The 13883-nt window shown below is 32.8% G+C and overlaps 1 protein-coding gene across 1 annotated transcript; it reads right to left on the minus strand.

Annotated features, from left to right (window-relative positions):
• Window positions 1-5034: 5034 nt before the first annotated feature.
• On the minus strand, window positions 5035-11179 carry LOC18052946 (exocyst complex component EXO70B1). Its single transcript, XM_006446947.2, has 2 exons — window positions 11117-11179; window positions 5035-7100 (listed from the first exon to the last, which is right to left on the minus strand). The coding sequence occupies exons 1-2, from the start codon at window positions 11177-11179 to the stop codon at window positions 5094-5096; spliced, it is 2070 nt and encodes a 689-aa protein (XP_006447010.2). The 3' UTR covers window positions 5035-5093.
• Window positions 11180-13883: the final 2704 nt, after the last annotated feature.

Consider the following 13883-nt stretch of genomic DNA (forward strand, 5'->3'; position numbering starts at 1 on the left):
CAATAGGCCTACATTAATAACAAAAATTGACTCATCAGTGACTATAAACGATAAACAATTGCACTCATAAAACCATTAATTCTCACCATTTGTAATACAAAAGGTCCAAATGTTTGTTGATTTACTGAGGATAATAGGAAGTATAATCTATCTTCATTCACCAATCATCACATGCAAATAGGTCAAGGCCAACAATGAAGGAAATAAATCAGCATTGGCAAGCGCAAGAGCTCGTGCACGAGTGTGAAAAATAGGGAAAAAGAGACGAACAAGTTGAGTTTAATAAGTAGTAATGAGTCTAAAAGGAAATGTGCATTATTGCAGTAGCATCAACTATTGGAAACTATGGTAGTGGCTATGGACAACAATGGCGTCCATTCTAGATTGCATACATGGAACAAGACAACATATGATAAAAAAATGTGAAGATATGTGTATATGGACTTAAATGAAGAAACTGGAAAAGTAGAGAGCTGTTGTGCAGATTGACTTCAGTTGATGGGTTCTATTTGATATCTTCCGCTGACGTGGCATGAATTCGTTATAATCTGTTATAACGAAGCCCAGCACACTGATATAAAAAGGAGGCTGACGAATGGTGCCATATACAGAGCCAATATCGTCTTCATTTGTTCATCATTTTGCATAGAATCTGTTTCATTGTGATCTGTGCATAATCTTCTGTAAATCACTTGTGATTGGGTTAGTTCTTGATCAATAATAATGAGTAAATTTTCCTTCTAAGTTTGCTGGTCTGTGTCTTTGTTTTGTTTCTGGTTTAGCTTCTTTGTTCTGGCAGTTCTTGATTCGATTGTGTTCTTGGTGTTTCTACTTACCAAGATTCGTGAGTCTTACTGTGGTTTAGGCTTAAAAACTTAACAAAAAATGTGCAACAAACATCAATCTAAACTAAACAGTACATTTGACACAACTTACTTCAATCACGCCAACAGACAGTTGTATAAATCTAGTGTGACTCACACCCCTGACCAACTCTACGTGTCAGATCAATGGCTGACAATGGCAGATGCGACACTTTTATAATTGATTTTTGTACGGATTAAGGTTCTTCAACAGCATACGACACAAACATCTTATCAGTGATATCAATGAATTCCAGGTTTGGAGTCCTGATCGTGACATTATGCTCATTAGGTCCAGCTACACGATTCTATTTGGTTATCACCAACACCAACCTCTTTAGAGTTGCCGATGAAATGATGAAGTTTGAGGATTAGATCTTCTAATCTGAGATAAACAATTAACGACAATTGTTCAAAGGAAAAGCATTGGAAAAACAAATTCTCAGTAAGGTCGTTCGAAGATTGCCACACTATTAGCTGAAGAATCTTCACACTAGGAAAGCACAGACCATGTGGAGGAACTGAGGTGCACAATCTAAATGAATTCAAAGAATTTCGATCGTCCGACATCTGTACACACTAGCTGGTAAAGGAAAGCATTCATGGTTCCCAAGATCAAGTTCCATCTCCTAAACGTTACAACTTACTGCAGAGGACACCCAAAAGGCAAGTCTAGACACATTAGGTTTCTCACACCGAAAAAACAACTTGACAATGTTTGCTGGCTGAGTTCGAATAACCACTTGGTGAACGAAGTCCTCAAAAGCGGCCAATCTAACTATTGAAACATCATCTTCATACCACCTAGCCCATCATCCAAGCTTAAAATATGAATACCTCTCCAAACATACCTTCATCTTCAAGATAGAATGGATGTGGCTATGGAATCTTTTGTGGGGAGACAACTAAGCATGTGCCACAGAATAAAATCTAGCAAACCACTTATCTTATCTTTAGAGCTGTTCTCTTCTATTCCAGAATAATTCCTACATGCGCTAAACATAACCTCTGTTTCATTCATCAGTAAAGGCATAGTCCACCCTGCCAAGTGTTAACGTGTTGATAGTTTGCCTAAGCGCCTGCGAAATCAAAATGCCAAAATTATGCCTCCCTTTGAAAACAAACGAAAAAAAATTACATTTTAAATAATAGGTTCTCACTTTTTCCTCTAATTATTTCGCCATCTGAATCAATACAGCTATGTATACACTGCAATAAACTACGAAATTTTTTCCGTTGCAACCCTTTCCATTCCTTAGTTGTCACTTAAGATTCTAATTGCTTGTTTCGTAGTCATAGTTAACCAGGTGTTGAATACATATGTGTGTGTGTGTGTGTGTGTGTGTGTGTGTGTGTGTGTGTGTGTGTGCGTGTGTGTGTGTGTGTGTGGTATCAAGGACAAACCCTTCTTATGTCAGTTTATCTATATACCACTTTCGAATCATCTTGCACTTTTGCATTGAGTACTCATAGTTCCACTTTAACCACTTCCTCATCAAATAATTTGTCTTTAATTTCATATTGTCATATCAAAATTAATCAATGCTCACAACTCAGAACATCAAACCCCCTCGTGGTCACAAGTTGGTGTTATGCCTAGACATATATAGGTTTCAAATACTCAATGAATCTTCAAAACCTCAACTTGACAATTATAACAACATCATTCATGACACTCGTTTGACAAATATTAATTATTAACACTTGGCGCACCAGAACAACAACAACAACCATAAATACAAAATCAACAACAACAAGGGACACTTACATATTAACCAAATCATACCTACAATACACGACAAACAGAACCTCAGGTTGTTAACTGTGAATCAACAACATCGGTTATTGTTCAAACTCTGCACGATTTCGTAATCTTAAATGTATACATTCTTTTGAAACTATCCATGGTCTCTGCACTCCACAAATCCTCATTGTTAACTTTCAAAACAAATATGTCACCATGCTAGGAGTTGCAAACTATGACAGAATGGAATTTAATGCTTTTTTTTTCCTTCTTATCTTTAAAATGGATTACTCTACCTGAAGTATCACATGGGATCGATTATACATCTCTTGTAAGTACGTCTGTATTGGTTGTTTATTCAATTGATGTATCGCTACGATATTTAGTTTTGATCACCCCCTCTACCGGTAACTCATAATCCAATACATTCAATGTGTTCTAAGTGTACTTCATCTTGACGGTTCATTAATATGACTGCAATCAGACGGCTCCTCTTATTATTATTATTATTATTATTATTATTATTATTATTATTATTATTATTATTATTATTATTATTATTATTATTATTATTATTATTATTATTATTATTATTATAATATTGTTTTTGTTTTTGTTGTTGTTGTTGTTGTTGTTAAACTAAATTTCAGTTGACTCCTTCATCATGCAACCTATCCCAAACTACTAAAAATATCAACATATTCTTTTTTATGTTCAAAATATTAGGGCAAGAGATAGCGTTGAATGAATTTTTTCAGGAAACTTTTTTACTTCTTAATGATAAATGCGGATGGTTTGTTGTTTTAATAATTTAGAGTGTAAAAATAATGCTTATTATTATCATTATTATTCAAGTCAATTTGAAGTCATTCAGGCTAATTCAAACCCATTGCGAGTTGCGAGGTAAATTGAGAAAAATTAGGTGAGTATCTATGGATCCATAACTTTTAATTATTTTTTTTAATCACAAAAAATTACATTATAAAATTTTAATCATAAGAATATATAAGATAAAGTTATTACTCATGAACTAATCGTCCCATATAAATATATACATAGAGATAGATACAATAAGCTTTTAATAAATAAAAATTTTGTACTTTTCAAGTTTTATATTATTGATATTTTATTTTAGTTTGAATAATTTTGTTCGTTTTGCTTTAATGACTTAAATCTAATGATTGCTTGGTAAAGTTGAGTTTTTATTTGTTTAATTAATTCTTAACAGTAATTGTCCAAAATTTACTTGTTAATATATTAATGACAATACTTGTACATTAATTAAAAAAGATGGAACAAGGTGTTGATCTTATTGATGATTATTTGTCTACAATAGAAACGTTTTATAAATTGATATATTTTTTGTATTTATTTTAATGTTAAAACTTTAATTTCTCATATACATTGATAAATTCTAAATTGAATATTTTATACTGATCTTTTAGACTATTGTAAAATTTTATAATTTGAATTATATAATTTAAACTTTTAAGTATTATTGAAAGTATTTTTCTAACATTTGTAATTTTAAATGCAGGAACCCACAATTACCTGATACAGGTTGCAAATGGGTTTTAAAAAAATAAAAACTGGCAGCAGATCACGGGTAGTTTGATAATTTAAATTTGTTACAAATTCGTGTAACCCACAATGGGCAGTACATTGTTATCCTTACATTGTATACATAATTAAATGCTTTTGACCTTTAAATAGAATAGTAGTTGAATTTCTTCATTTTCTTTATTAATTTTTTCATACTTAATTATGGTAGGCCAATCTTTGAAAAAAAAAATTATTCTATGATAGTAGACAATATTTTCTTTAGTATTAGAGATCAAAAACTAAAAATGTTGGACCTAAGTTTTCAGCTGATATTAATTCCCATGGGCAAAATTATAAGGTGATTGATGGTTGGTGGATAAAATCAAGGTACGAGTAGTTAATTTTCTATTATACACTATGACGGATATACAAAAAAAATACCATCAAAGTAGCATTATTTTTTAGATGTGAAATATTCAACAGAAAGGTGTTCGATAATTTTGAGCTAAGCAAAACGGTATATTGTGTTAGCCAAACGCTAAACGAAATTAAGAGGTTACAATTAGTATGATGTTGCTCACTACAATATACCATAAATTGCAAGAACAAGCAAAAATAAATTAAACAAAATTAACCACAAAGAGAGGGGTTAAAGCTACATTGCGGAGTCAATTTCAATCAAGAGTCCAGCAAATTGCAAGCTACCAGCAAATAATGTCTACTCAGAAGCTAGCTATAGAACTACTTCAGCCATTTAAAAACAACTTCTACATACAATGACCAAAAAGCAGCTTTTAATTAATTTGCAAGATCACCGAGGGCTAGGGACTCCTCTAAAAGCAAATTCACTAATTCATGCGAAGGCCTTACACTTCTACTTTTGTCTTCTTTAACGTGTGTGCATGCACATGCATTGGGTATTGCATGGTGATAATGAATTATTTTTATGGTTTCCGCTTCCCATCAAATAATTCATCAATGTAAGTCTCTATATCTTCGGGCTGGTATTTAATGTACTTTTCTGTTTGCCTTCCAGGATCCAGATATTGTGAGAATCTTCCCATGAACGATCTATAAGCCGGAATCACCACCGATGATATTGAAACCCTAAGCTCCGATTGAAGCTGGTCATCACTTACAACCCACGTGCTTTGAGTCCTATGTATTTCATCAAACATCGAATTGAAGCTCTTGAACTTCTCTTTCAACACCGGCTTCACAACTTTCCCATTCGCCATCAACCCATCGAGCCCTAAACAACCCAAGAGCCTCCCCCACGTCTCTCTCTGATAAGTCTTGTGGTAGTTCCTAAGATCAGACGACTTCTTGCGGCACCATGTGTCCCCCATCGCTTCGTGGATCTCCACCGACCCTTTGATCTTCTGCAAGATGTATCGGCCGTTGTTCATCATGAAAATGCTACTCAATGATACATCTTTATACATCTTCGATTTCGCATCTAAATTTTGATCCAACAAGTCCATCACGCTCACCAATTGCTGAGCGAAAGGCGAAGGCTGACTCGCATTATTGTTGTCGTTATTGTTATTATCACAACTCTGATCCTCACCTTCAGTTTCCTGCCTACTTGATGATGATGAATCAGTTCTTTCAATTTTCCAATGCTCTCTGAAAACTTGTTCCAACGTGTTCTTATACTCGCAAGCATATTTCAAATAATTCATCGTGTAGCGAGTCAAAGGATGGACAGCCCCACCTGGCACTGTAGTCTTGGCCATATCAGATTTGATCGAATTCTCAAGATCACAAAACATGAAAATTGCAGCCTCGCCAAGCCGAATCTTAGCAGCCATCATTTCGTTCTGGAGCTCGTTAGCACATTGATCAGGAACCAAAGCGTTCAAAGCCGGAATGTTGTCACGTAAGCATTCATACATATCAAGAACCTTAAACAACTTTTCAGCCGAGCGTTTTGTCATCGCCAGAGCTTCCGCAAAATTCAATAACTGAATCATTACCCCACGAATGAGATTGCTAAAAAGGCTCGATGCGATCATGGGTTGATCCGCGAACACTACCTCGGCAAGCTTATGTTCGCCGGCGAAGTACACATTGGTGCATTGGCTGAAGGTGGTGATCCAGGAGGCGATCTCACGTTCCAACGTGTCCCAGTGCATCTTCTGCACATCATCTAGGCTGATCTTTTCGAAACCAAGATTGTTCAAGCTCTCATCGAAGGCATTCCTTCTCGCGATTATATAAATCTCGACGCATTCAGATTCATAGCCTCCGGATATCATTACCTTTGCCATTTTATTCAACCAAGACGAGACTTCCAGAGAGACTCTGGGAGTGTTGATGATCGGATCCTCAGCGGATTGGTTGGATTCTGCAACTGGTTTCAGATCAGTTTCTTGATTGTTTTCTTTTGTTGTGTCCTTCTTATGGTCGAGATTAAATATATCTTGATCAAGAATAAATCTGAATTCATCCTCTAAGAAAGACATGGCACGCTGCTGAACGCCGCCAATGCGGTTGTTCAAAACACCATATGTTTGATCCGAAGTATTTTCTGGTAACTTCATTTCACTCATCTTTCTTGCCAGCCTTGTAACTCGATCCACTGAATCTAAAAACAATAATGTATCTTCTTCCGCCAAGACGGGAGTGCTCGTTTTTGCTTTCCCGTCAGGCCCCAGGTCGTGCTTTGGAATCTTCTCTTCGAAAAGATCTAAGAATCTCCAAACAACCTCAGGGATCTCCAACGGGGATGCAATTTGATGATCATCATTATTTTTCAAAGTTGACAAGAACTTGTCAATTTCATCAGAAGCAGTTTCAATGGTGTAATGAATCTCAATAGGAAGAGTTTCTTCGACCTTTTCTTGATCTATCTGTTCTTGAATATCTTCTTCAATCTCATTTTCTTTCGCCTCTTCAGCCTTTTGTGTCTGTATAGCAGCCTTCGGAGTACTCTCCGTCACCGGCACCTCGGAAGCATCAGCATTGTTTGATTTTTCAGGGTTTTTTTTTTCTTCCTCCATTGTTGTAAATATTATTTTTGTTTTTAGGAAGGAATAAAGAAGAATGTTACAGATCAAGGTGTCAATTATGATGAAGCTAGGGAATGAGAGATGGAGAAATTAATTAGATACGTTTAGGGAGGAGAATTATCCGTGTAATTAATTTTTATTTAATCATTTATTTGATTTGAATTAATTCATGTTTTTTCTTCTTTTTCTTTTCATTTTTAATGTTAATTTCCGTGTAAATTTCGTGTTAATATTTTAGAGGATTGAAATGGTCGTTGGGAGAAATGGTGAGAGAGGAGAGAAGTGGACAGAAATTAGCGTCAAGTTTTTGGTTACCAGAGAGTTTGTTATGTGTATTTGTTTGGAACTATTGACCGTTGACCATTTTCGATTATAACTAGCATATTTTACTTATGCTTAGCACGATCGATTTTCTACTCTATAAATTCGGATATATATATATATATATATAGCCATTAGTTTTCAATCCAAAATTCCGATGGACCAACTTATTTCTTTTTTGTTAACAATGATTTAATTTATAAGATTCAACCGTGAGATTTATAGCATTAATTTTTGTATTATATTATTCTTAGAAAAATAGCATAAAATTGCTATTTTAAGGTCAATTTTGAGCCAGATGCACGTTGACAAAGTATGCTTGTATGGATAATTCAAATTTCTTCCATGAGCTCTTTATAACGAATCAAAAATAGCTCAATTAGTACTTAGGTGAATGAAAAATTGAATCTTAAAAAGCTCCCATTGCTTTAGAAAAAAATGAATACATTAAAGGTCATCTTGCCATTTTCTTTTTATTGTGCTAGAACTTGACTAAAATTAAATATGTAACATCATCAATATCAATATTGATCATAACAACAAAAAACTAAAGAGTTGTTAGGGGATGAATATGGCTGTATTTCCAAAAAAAAAAAAATCAGCTTAGAAGGTTGTTACAAGTGAATTAAAGTTACAAATCTTATCTCAAATAATAAATTTGAATGTTAAATACAAGTGTTAGTCCTTAAGTTTTCTAGACCAAAATGCCTTCCACAATACTTACAAATTGGCGTTCAATTTTATTTGCTAGATACACTAAATACAATTGATTTATTGCTCTTCTCTCCTAACTAAACTCTCTAGCTTTAGGTTTTAGTGTGGTAGTTTGCAAACACTAGTTTGAAGTTCATCAAATAGTAAGCTTATGCTATTGAAACTATTCAATTATGTTGTATCTTGGGAGATAAACGCCAATACAACCTAAGCACTGTAGAAAAGGTGACAAATATGTTTTAAAGAAACTGTACGTAATATCACAAAGACCTCAATTTGTGTTCTATTCTTTTGTCTTATGGTTTATTTGTTATTATATATTGTAGTAATTTTACAATAGATTATTGCTATATATTTCAATTATGTTATTATAAGCTTGTGATGAGTGTGCTCAAGTACCCTTAGAAGGTTTTATCACAAATGTTATATAATAACTAAGGAGTCTAAGTTTTAAGTTAGACTGATTATGATCTCTCTAGTTTTTCTTGAAAACTTAGCTAATGTATTTTTGTATATAACATGGGTTGTCTTATATCACTTACTAATAGTGATTTTATAACATTATCACATAGCAATTGATGGCTTGATGCTTAAATTCATATGGTTGTTAATTGTTAATTTAGTCAAGACTAACTAATGAGTTCAAAATTATGTCATTAATGCTTGAAAGGATGTCTTTAATGAGCAATAATATAAAATCATATTAGACTAAAGCCCTGTTTGGAATTAAGGTTAAAATGCTTTAAGTATCTTATTTAATAAGTTTTGAGAAAAATAGTTTAGTAAATTTTTTTAAAAGTTGTTTATCTCATAATTTTTTTTTGTTTTGACAATAATTTTAAGGGTTCCTCTATGATGCTGTAATTTTTTTATAGTATCAATAATATTTTAATTGTGTACCATTGGATTTAATCAATGGTACACAATATTTGTACTAAAGAAAAAACTAATTTTAAAATAATGGTAAACAGTTTGTTAATTGTGACCACCCTTAGAGTTTGAAGAAATTTCACTTAAATAGCATATTTTATTTAAAATTACTTTTCAACCCCCTTGAAATTTGTAATGTGATAATCTTTTTTAAATAGATCTTCCAAAATCAATTACCATTAAGTGTAAAATATAATATCAAGTACGTTATTTAGCACAAATCAAATAAATTAGCTGCAATTGCAAAATTTATATATGATATAACACTAATAAATAACACAACTAAGTATATATACTTAAGTAAATGTCATAGTTACTCATTATTTTATATAATATTAAGGACCATTATTGAAACGACCCGCCCCGCAACCTCCCCCAGGGCGAGTCTATCTAAACTCGTAAAATCGAATTAATAACAAATCTATAAAAATTTCGGCAGAGTCTCCCTTATAAATAAAACATATCCAACCCTGCAAATGACAAAATAACACTCCCGAAATAATTTAATAATCAAACATCCTCCATAACCAACTTCTCAAACCAACTTCTCGAATATCACCAAAATCATCCGAATATTAAAATACAACGATTATCCTTAATAACATAAAATAATAACACAAATTTCGAATATAATAATAAAATCCACGACTTCTAGCACCATCACGTGACCACAATATCAAACTAACGTTCACTACTGGGATGACTGATGTACCTGTAAATCTCCTGTGGGGGGAGGAAAAAATATAATAAAAGAGGGGTGAGTATAAAACTCAGTGAGCTCAGTGAGTGGATAGTAGGTGCTGATACTTTAATAAATTATTCAAAATCATTTAATCTTTCTCAAATCTTTTCTTAAATCAATTTCAATTTCGTAAATCAATTCTCAAATCAATTTCTCAAAATATCATAAACTGAATAACTGCAATAATAAATCTGCATAAAATCGATGAAATCATCATACCATATCAAATACTGAATACTAAAAACTGTCATCAAACAAGTACCCAGGGGATAATCTGATCATATCCGGGCTACAACGGCCAGGCAATGACGCACTATCTGGGTAACGTCACGCCCCGGAGCCACAACGGATAGATGGGGACGATCTCATCTCATATCTCATATCTCATATCTCTTATCTCATATATCTGTACTGTGCATGCATAAGCCCCCAAAAGGTAAAAGCGCCCGAACACACGGCCCAAAGCCTCTATGTGTGTCCCGACGGGCCCCAAAGGCCTCTATCTCATCTTATCTGTATCTCTTTTCTGTATCTCTGTATCTGGAGGGAAGGGTACTGTCTAATGATTTCAAAACTGATAGTAAACATATGATCCCATCTGAAATCTCATTTTCTTTCTATTCAACATATCTCAAGTCTGCTCAATTCTAATATCATGCTTTTACTCAAAAACGATAAGAAAATCATAAATCGAACTCATTCTCGATCATAATAAATATCAACACATAAATAAAAGTCAATTCGCTGGAAAATTATTAAATCAACGCATTAAACATTTATTTCTCAAACATACTGTACTATATAAGAAAATCAGCATATATTATGAAAATAGGTTTTGTATATTCCACTCACAGTGATGATGTCTAGACTCAGTATCAACAACGTCCGCGGGTAGATTCTCGTTCGCGGATGCGGATCCTCCTAATCACGGAAAACACCATAATTATTCTCCGTAAAAACCAATTAATATAATAAATCTCGAAATAAATATCTATTAACGATAAACTAGTCCCGCATGTATAAAATTACCAAAATGCCCCTATAGGCCAAAATTGCCAAAATACCCCCAACATCAATATTTTACCAACTTATCCTCAAACTTCATGATTTTACCAAATTATCCTCATATTCGTTAATACCCATATTGTCCTCAATTCAGATTTCATAAATTAATCACATTGTCCGAAATTACGAAATTACCCTCGGTTCGTAAAATTACCGAAATGTCCTTAACGAGTTAAATCACCGAATTACCCTTAAAATCACAAATTACTTCACTGCCTTCAACCAACATTACCAAAATGTCCATTATTTACATAAAATTACACAATCACCCCCAAAAGTCCATGAATTTACCGAATTGCCCCTCGCCGGTCAACGGTGACCGGACTTCAGTCAACGACGATGGGGAACTTAGGTCTGCTAGTTCCGGCCTCGGTGAATCCAACGGTGGTGGCAGTGAGTCGCCACGCGCGCTACCGGCGGCGGATCGAAGTTCCAAAGTTCCGCAAATTTTCGGAGATCATTCGGCGAGTTCCAGGCGTCCCCGGCGGTCGTGGCTGGTCGGGAAATGTTGCTGGGGATGTGAGGAACCAGTTCCAAGTGGTGGCGCGTCACAACTCCGGCGGGATCAACGGCAACGAAAACGGGTCGAAGCCGCGACTTTTCGAGCTCGATCACCGGCGTTCTGGCCAGTTTCCGGCGACGATAACGGCAGGGATACGACGGTCTGCTTCCAAGCTTCAGATCGGTACCAAGCACGGCCGGTAAAGTGGCTGGAGTTGGGAGAAATCGTCGGGTCAATCCGCGGGTTACTGGGTCGGGTTCTCGGGTCAACGGGTCTGACTTCTCTCTCTATCTTTCTCTCTCTTCTCGGGTTCTTTCTCTCTAAAATGGAAAACCCGTTTCCCTCTTTCCAGTTATACAATTCTACCCCTCTTTTTCTTTTTTCTTTTTTTTTTAAGCTTAATACAAATTAAGCGAATTTCAGACCCGTTACGAAAATAAAATCCGACCATCGGCGCGTATAATCGAGCTCAATTTATCCCAATTAAACTATAGTGACGAAATTAAAAATTAATAGAGAAGAGGAAAATAAAAATCGGCACTTTATTAAGAAAGTCCAAGTGCGTATATTACAATTATCTAATTGATCATGAAATATATATTATTTTTAACATTCATTCAACATACCTATTCTTTAAAGTCTATAATGATGTACGAGTTTTTACAACATTGATAATGAGATTGTTGTGAACTCTTGGATTTTAGTTTTTTCATCTCTACCGTTCATTTGATATAGTGAATAAAAAATTAACTATTTAAATCATAATAGGTAATCTTCAAGTTGCAAGTAATCCTACATTCAATGAGGGAATCATTGGATTTAATATTAGAATCTTCACTCTTAATTTAATTTCAATGGATAAGTAATTATGTAACAAGTAATCTATAAGTTGTGATATTTCTTCATACTTTAAATTATTTTTTATCTAATCAATGGATAAATATTTTAAATCACCAAAAAAATGAAAGAAATACAAATAATTTGGAATTAATTATTATGTATTAATTCTCTTACTTTACCATTTTACATTGTTTTTTAGTTTTGCATTTAGTATTAGAAATATATTTAATAGCATTAAAATAAATGTAATTAACAAATAATGTTATTTCAATAATACTTTATATAAAGATATTATATAAAGTCTTATAATAATTTGTATTGTATGAATTTAATTACAAACCATTAATACTTAAACAATAATGATAATAGAAGGCATTGCAATAAACTATTTTATATATGTTTTATCAATAATATTATATGAGTCACAACAAATGAGAAATATTTTATTCACCGATTATTATTGAAAAATATATATGTTTATATCACTATAGAGTGAGAAATATTTTGATTTAAAATTTTAACAAAAAATTAAACTATTAATTTCATGCAATTCAATGGTGGAGGATATGACATTATGAAATGTTGCTTTGACTTTCAATATCAACCATTAGATTATGAGATATTAATGGCTCAAATATTGTATCAAAATTTGAAGTTAAAGTATCTCAAATCATGTCTTTATAATGGAAATATAAATATATACAATGAATTTTTTTCTCATTTTTTCCATTAAATATTATTTGATATAATATTTTATTTATTGTCATTATTAATTATCATAATAAAAGTAATGACTCTTCGTAATATAAAAATTTTATAATTACTATCAAAGAATAACAATAAAATAATCTTTCATGATCCATAAACTAAAGTTAATTAGGAATATGTGTTACATTTAACTTTTATGAAATTAACAAAGTGACATTTGAAAATAAAATAAAAACAAGCTTGTGAAAGTTAAATTTTATAAGGCTCGGATAATTTCCTGTCATGTAAATAAAAATATAAAAATATAAAAGATTTTCTTTCACATTTTTTTCCACGTAAATATTATTTGAGGTAATATTTTATTTATTGTCACTGTCAATTATCATAATGAAAATAATAACTTTTAACAACATAAAAATTTTATAATTACAATCAAAGGATATCAATAAAATAATCTTTCATGATTCATAAACTAAAACTCATTAAGAATGTGTATTAGATTTAACTTTTATGAAATTAACAAAGTGATATTTGAAAATAAAATGAAAATATATAGGCTTGTAAAACTTAAAATTCCTACCACATAAGAATATTAATTGTAAGATAAACAAAAAGTTCAGAGAATAAGTATGTTCAATGAGTGTTAAGAATAATATATATTTCATGATCGATTGTACAATAGTCCCTTAATATTATATAAAATAATGAGTATTTTAATATACGATAATAAATTTTTATATATCACACGGTGATCTTAGAACAAGGAGGCCGCCACCCTTCTCTGCAGGAAATCTGGCAATAGATGGCGAGAAAAACTGCTCATCAAGGGAGGTGGATGCCAGTGAAATTTCCCATCATCTAAGTCCATGTCACTCTCATAAGATAGAAACAAAGTATG

This window comes from Citrus clementina, unplaced genomic scaffold, assembly GCF_000493195.1.
Source record: "Citrus clementina cultivar Clemenules unplaced genomic scaffold, Citrus_clementina_v1.0 scaffold_2, whole genome shotgun sequence".
Classification (NCBI taxonomy): Eukaryota; Viridiplantae; Streptophyta; class Magnoliopsida; order Sapindales; family Rutaceae; genus Citrus; species Citrus x clementina.

What these genes read in the sequence shown, in the direction of transcription:
- LOC18052946 (XM_006446947.2), bottom strand. Translation starts at nt 11,179, where the DNA reads ATGGACATTTTGGTAATGTTGGTTGAAGGCAGTGAAGTAATTTGTGAT. An exon ending in GTGATTTTAAGGGTAATTCG is followed by an intron (nt 7,101 to 11,116) that starts GTGATTTAACTC and finishes GATGCTTCCGAG; the next exon opens with GTGCCGGTGACGGAGAGTAC.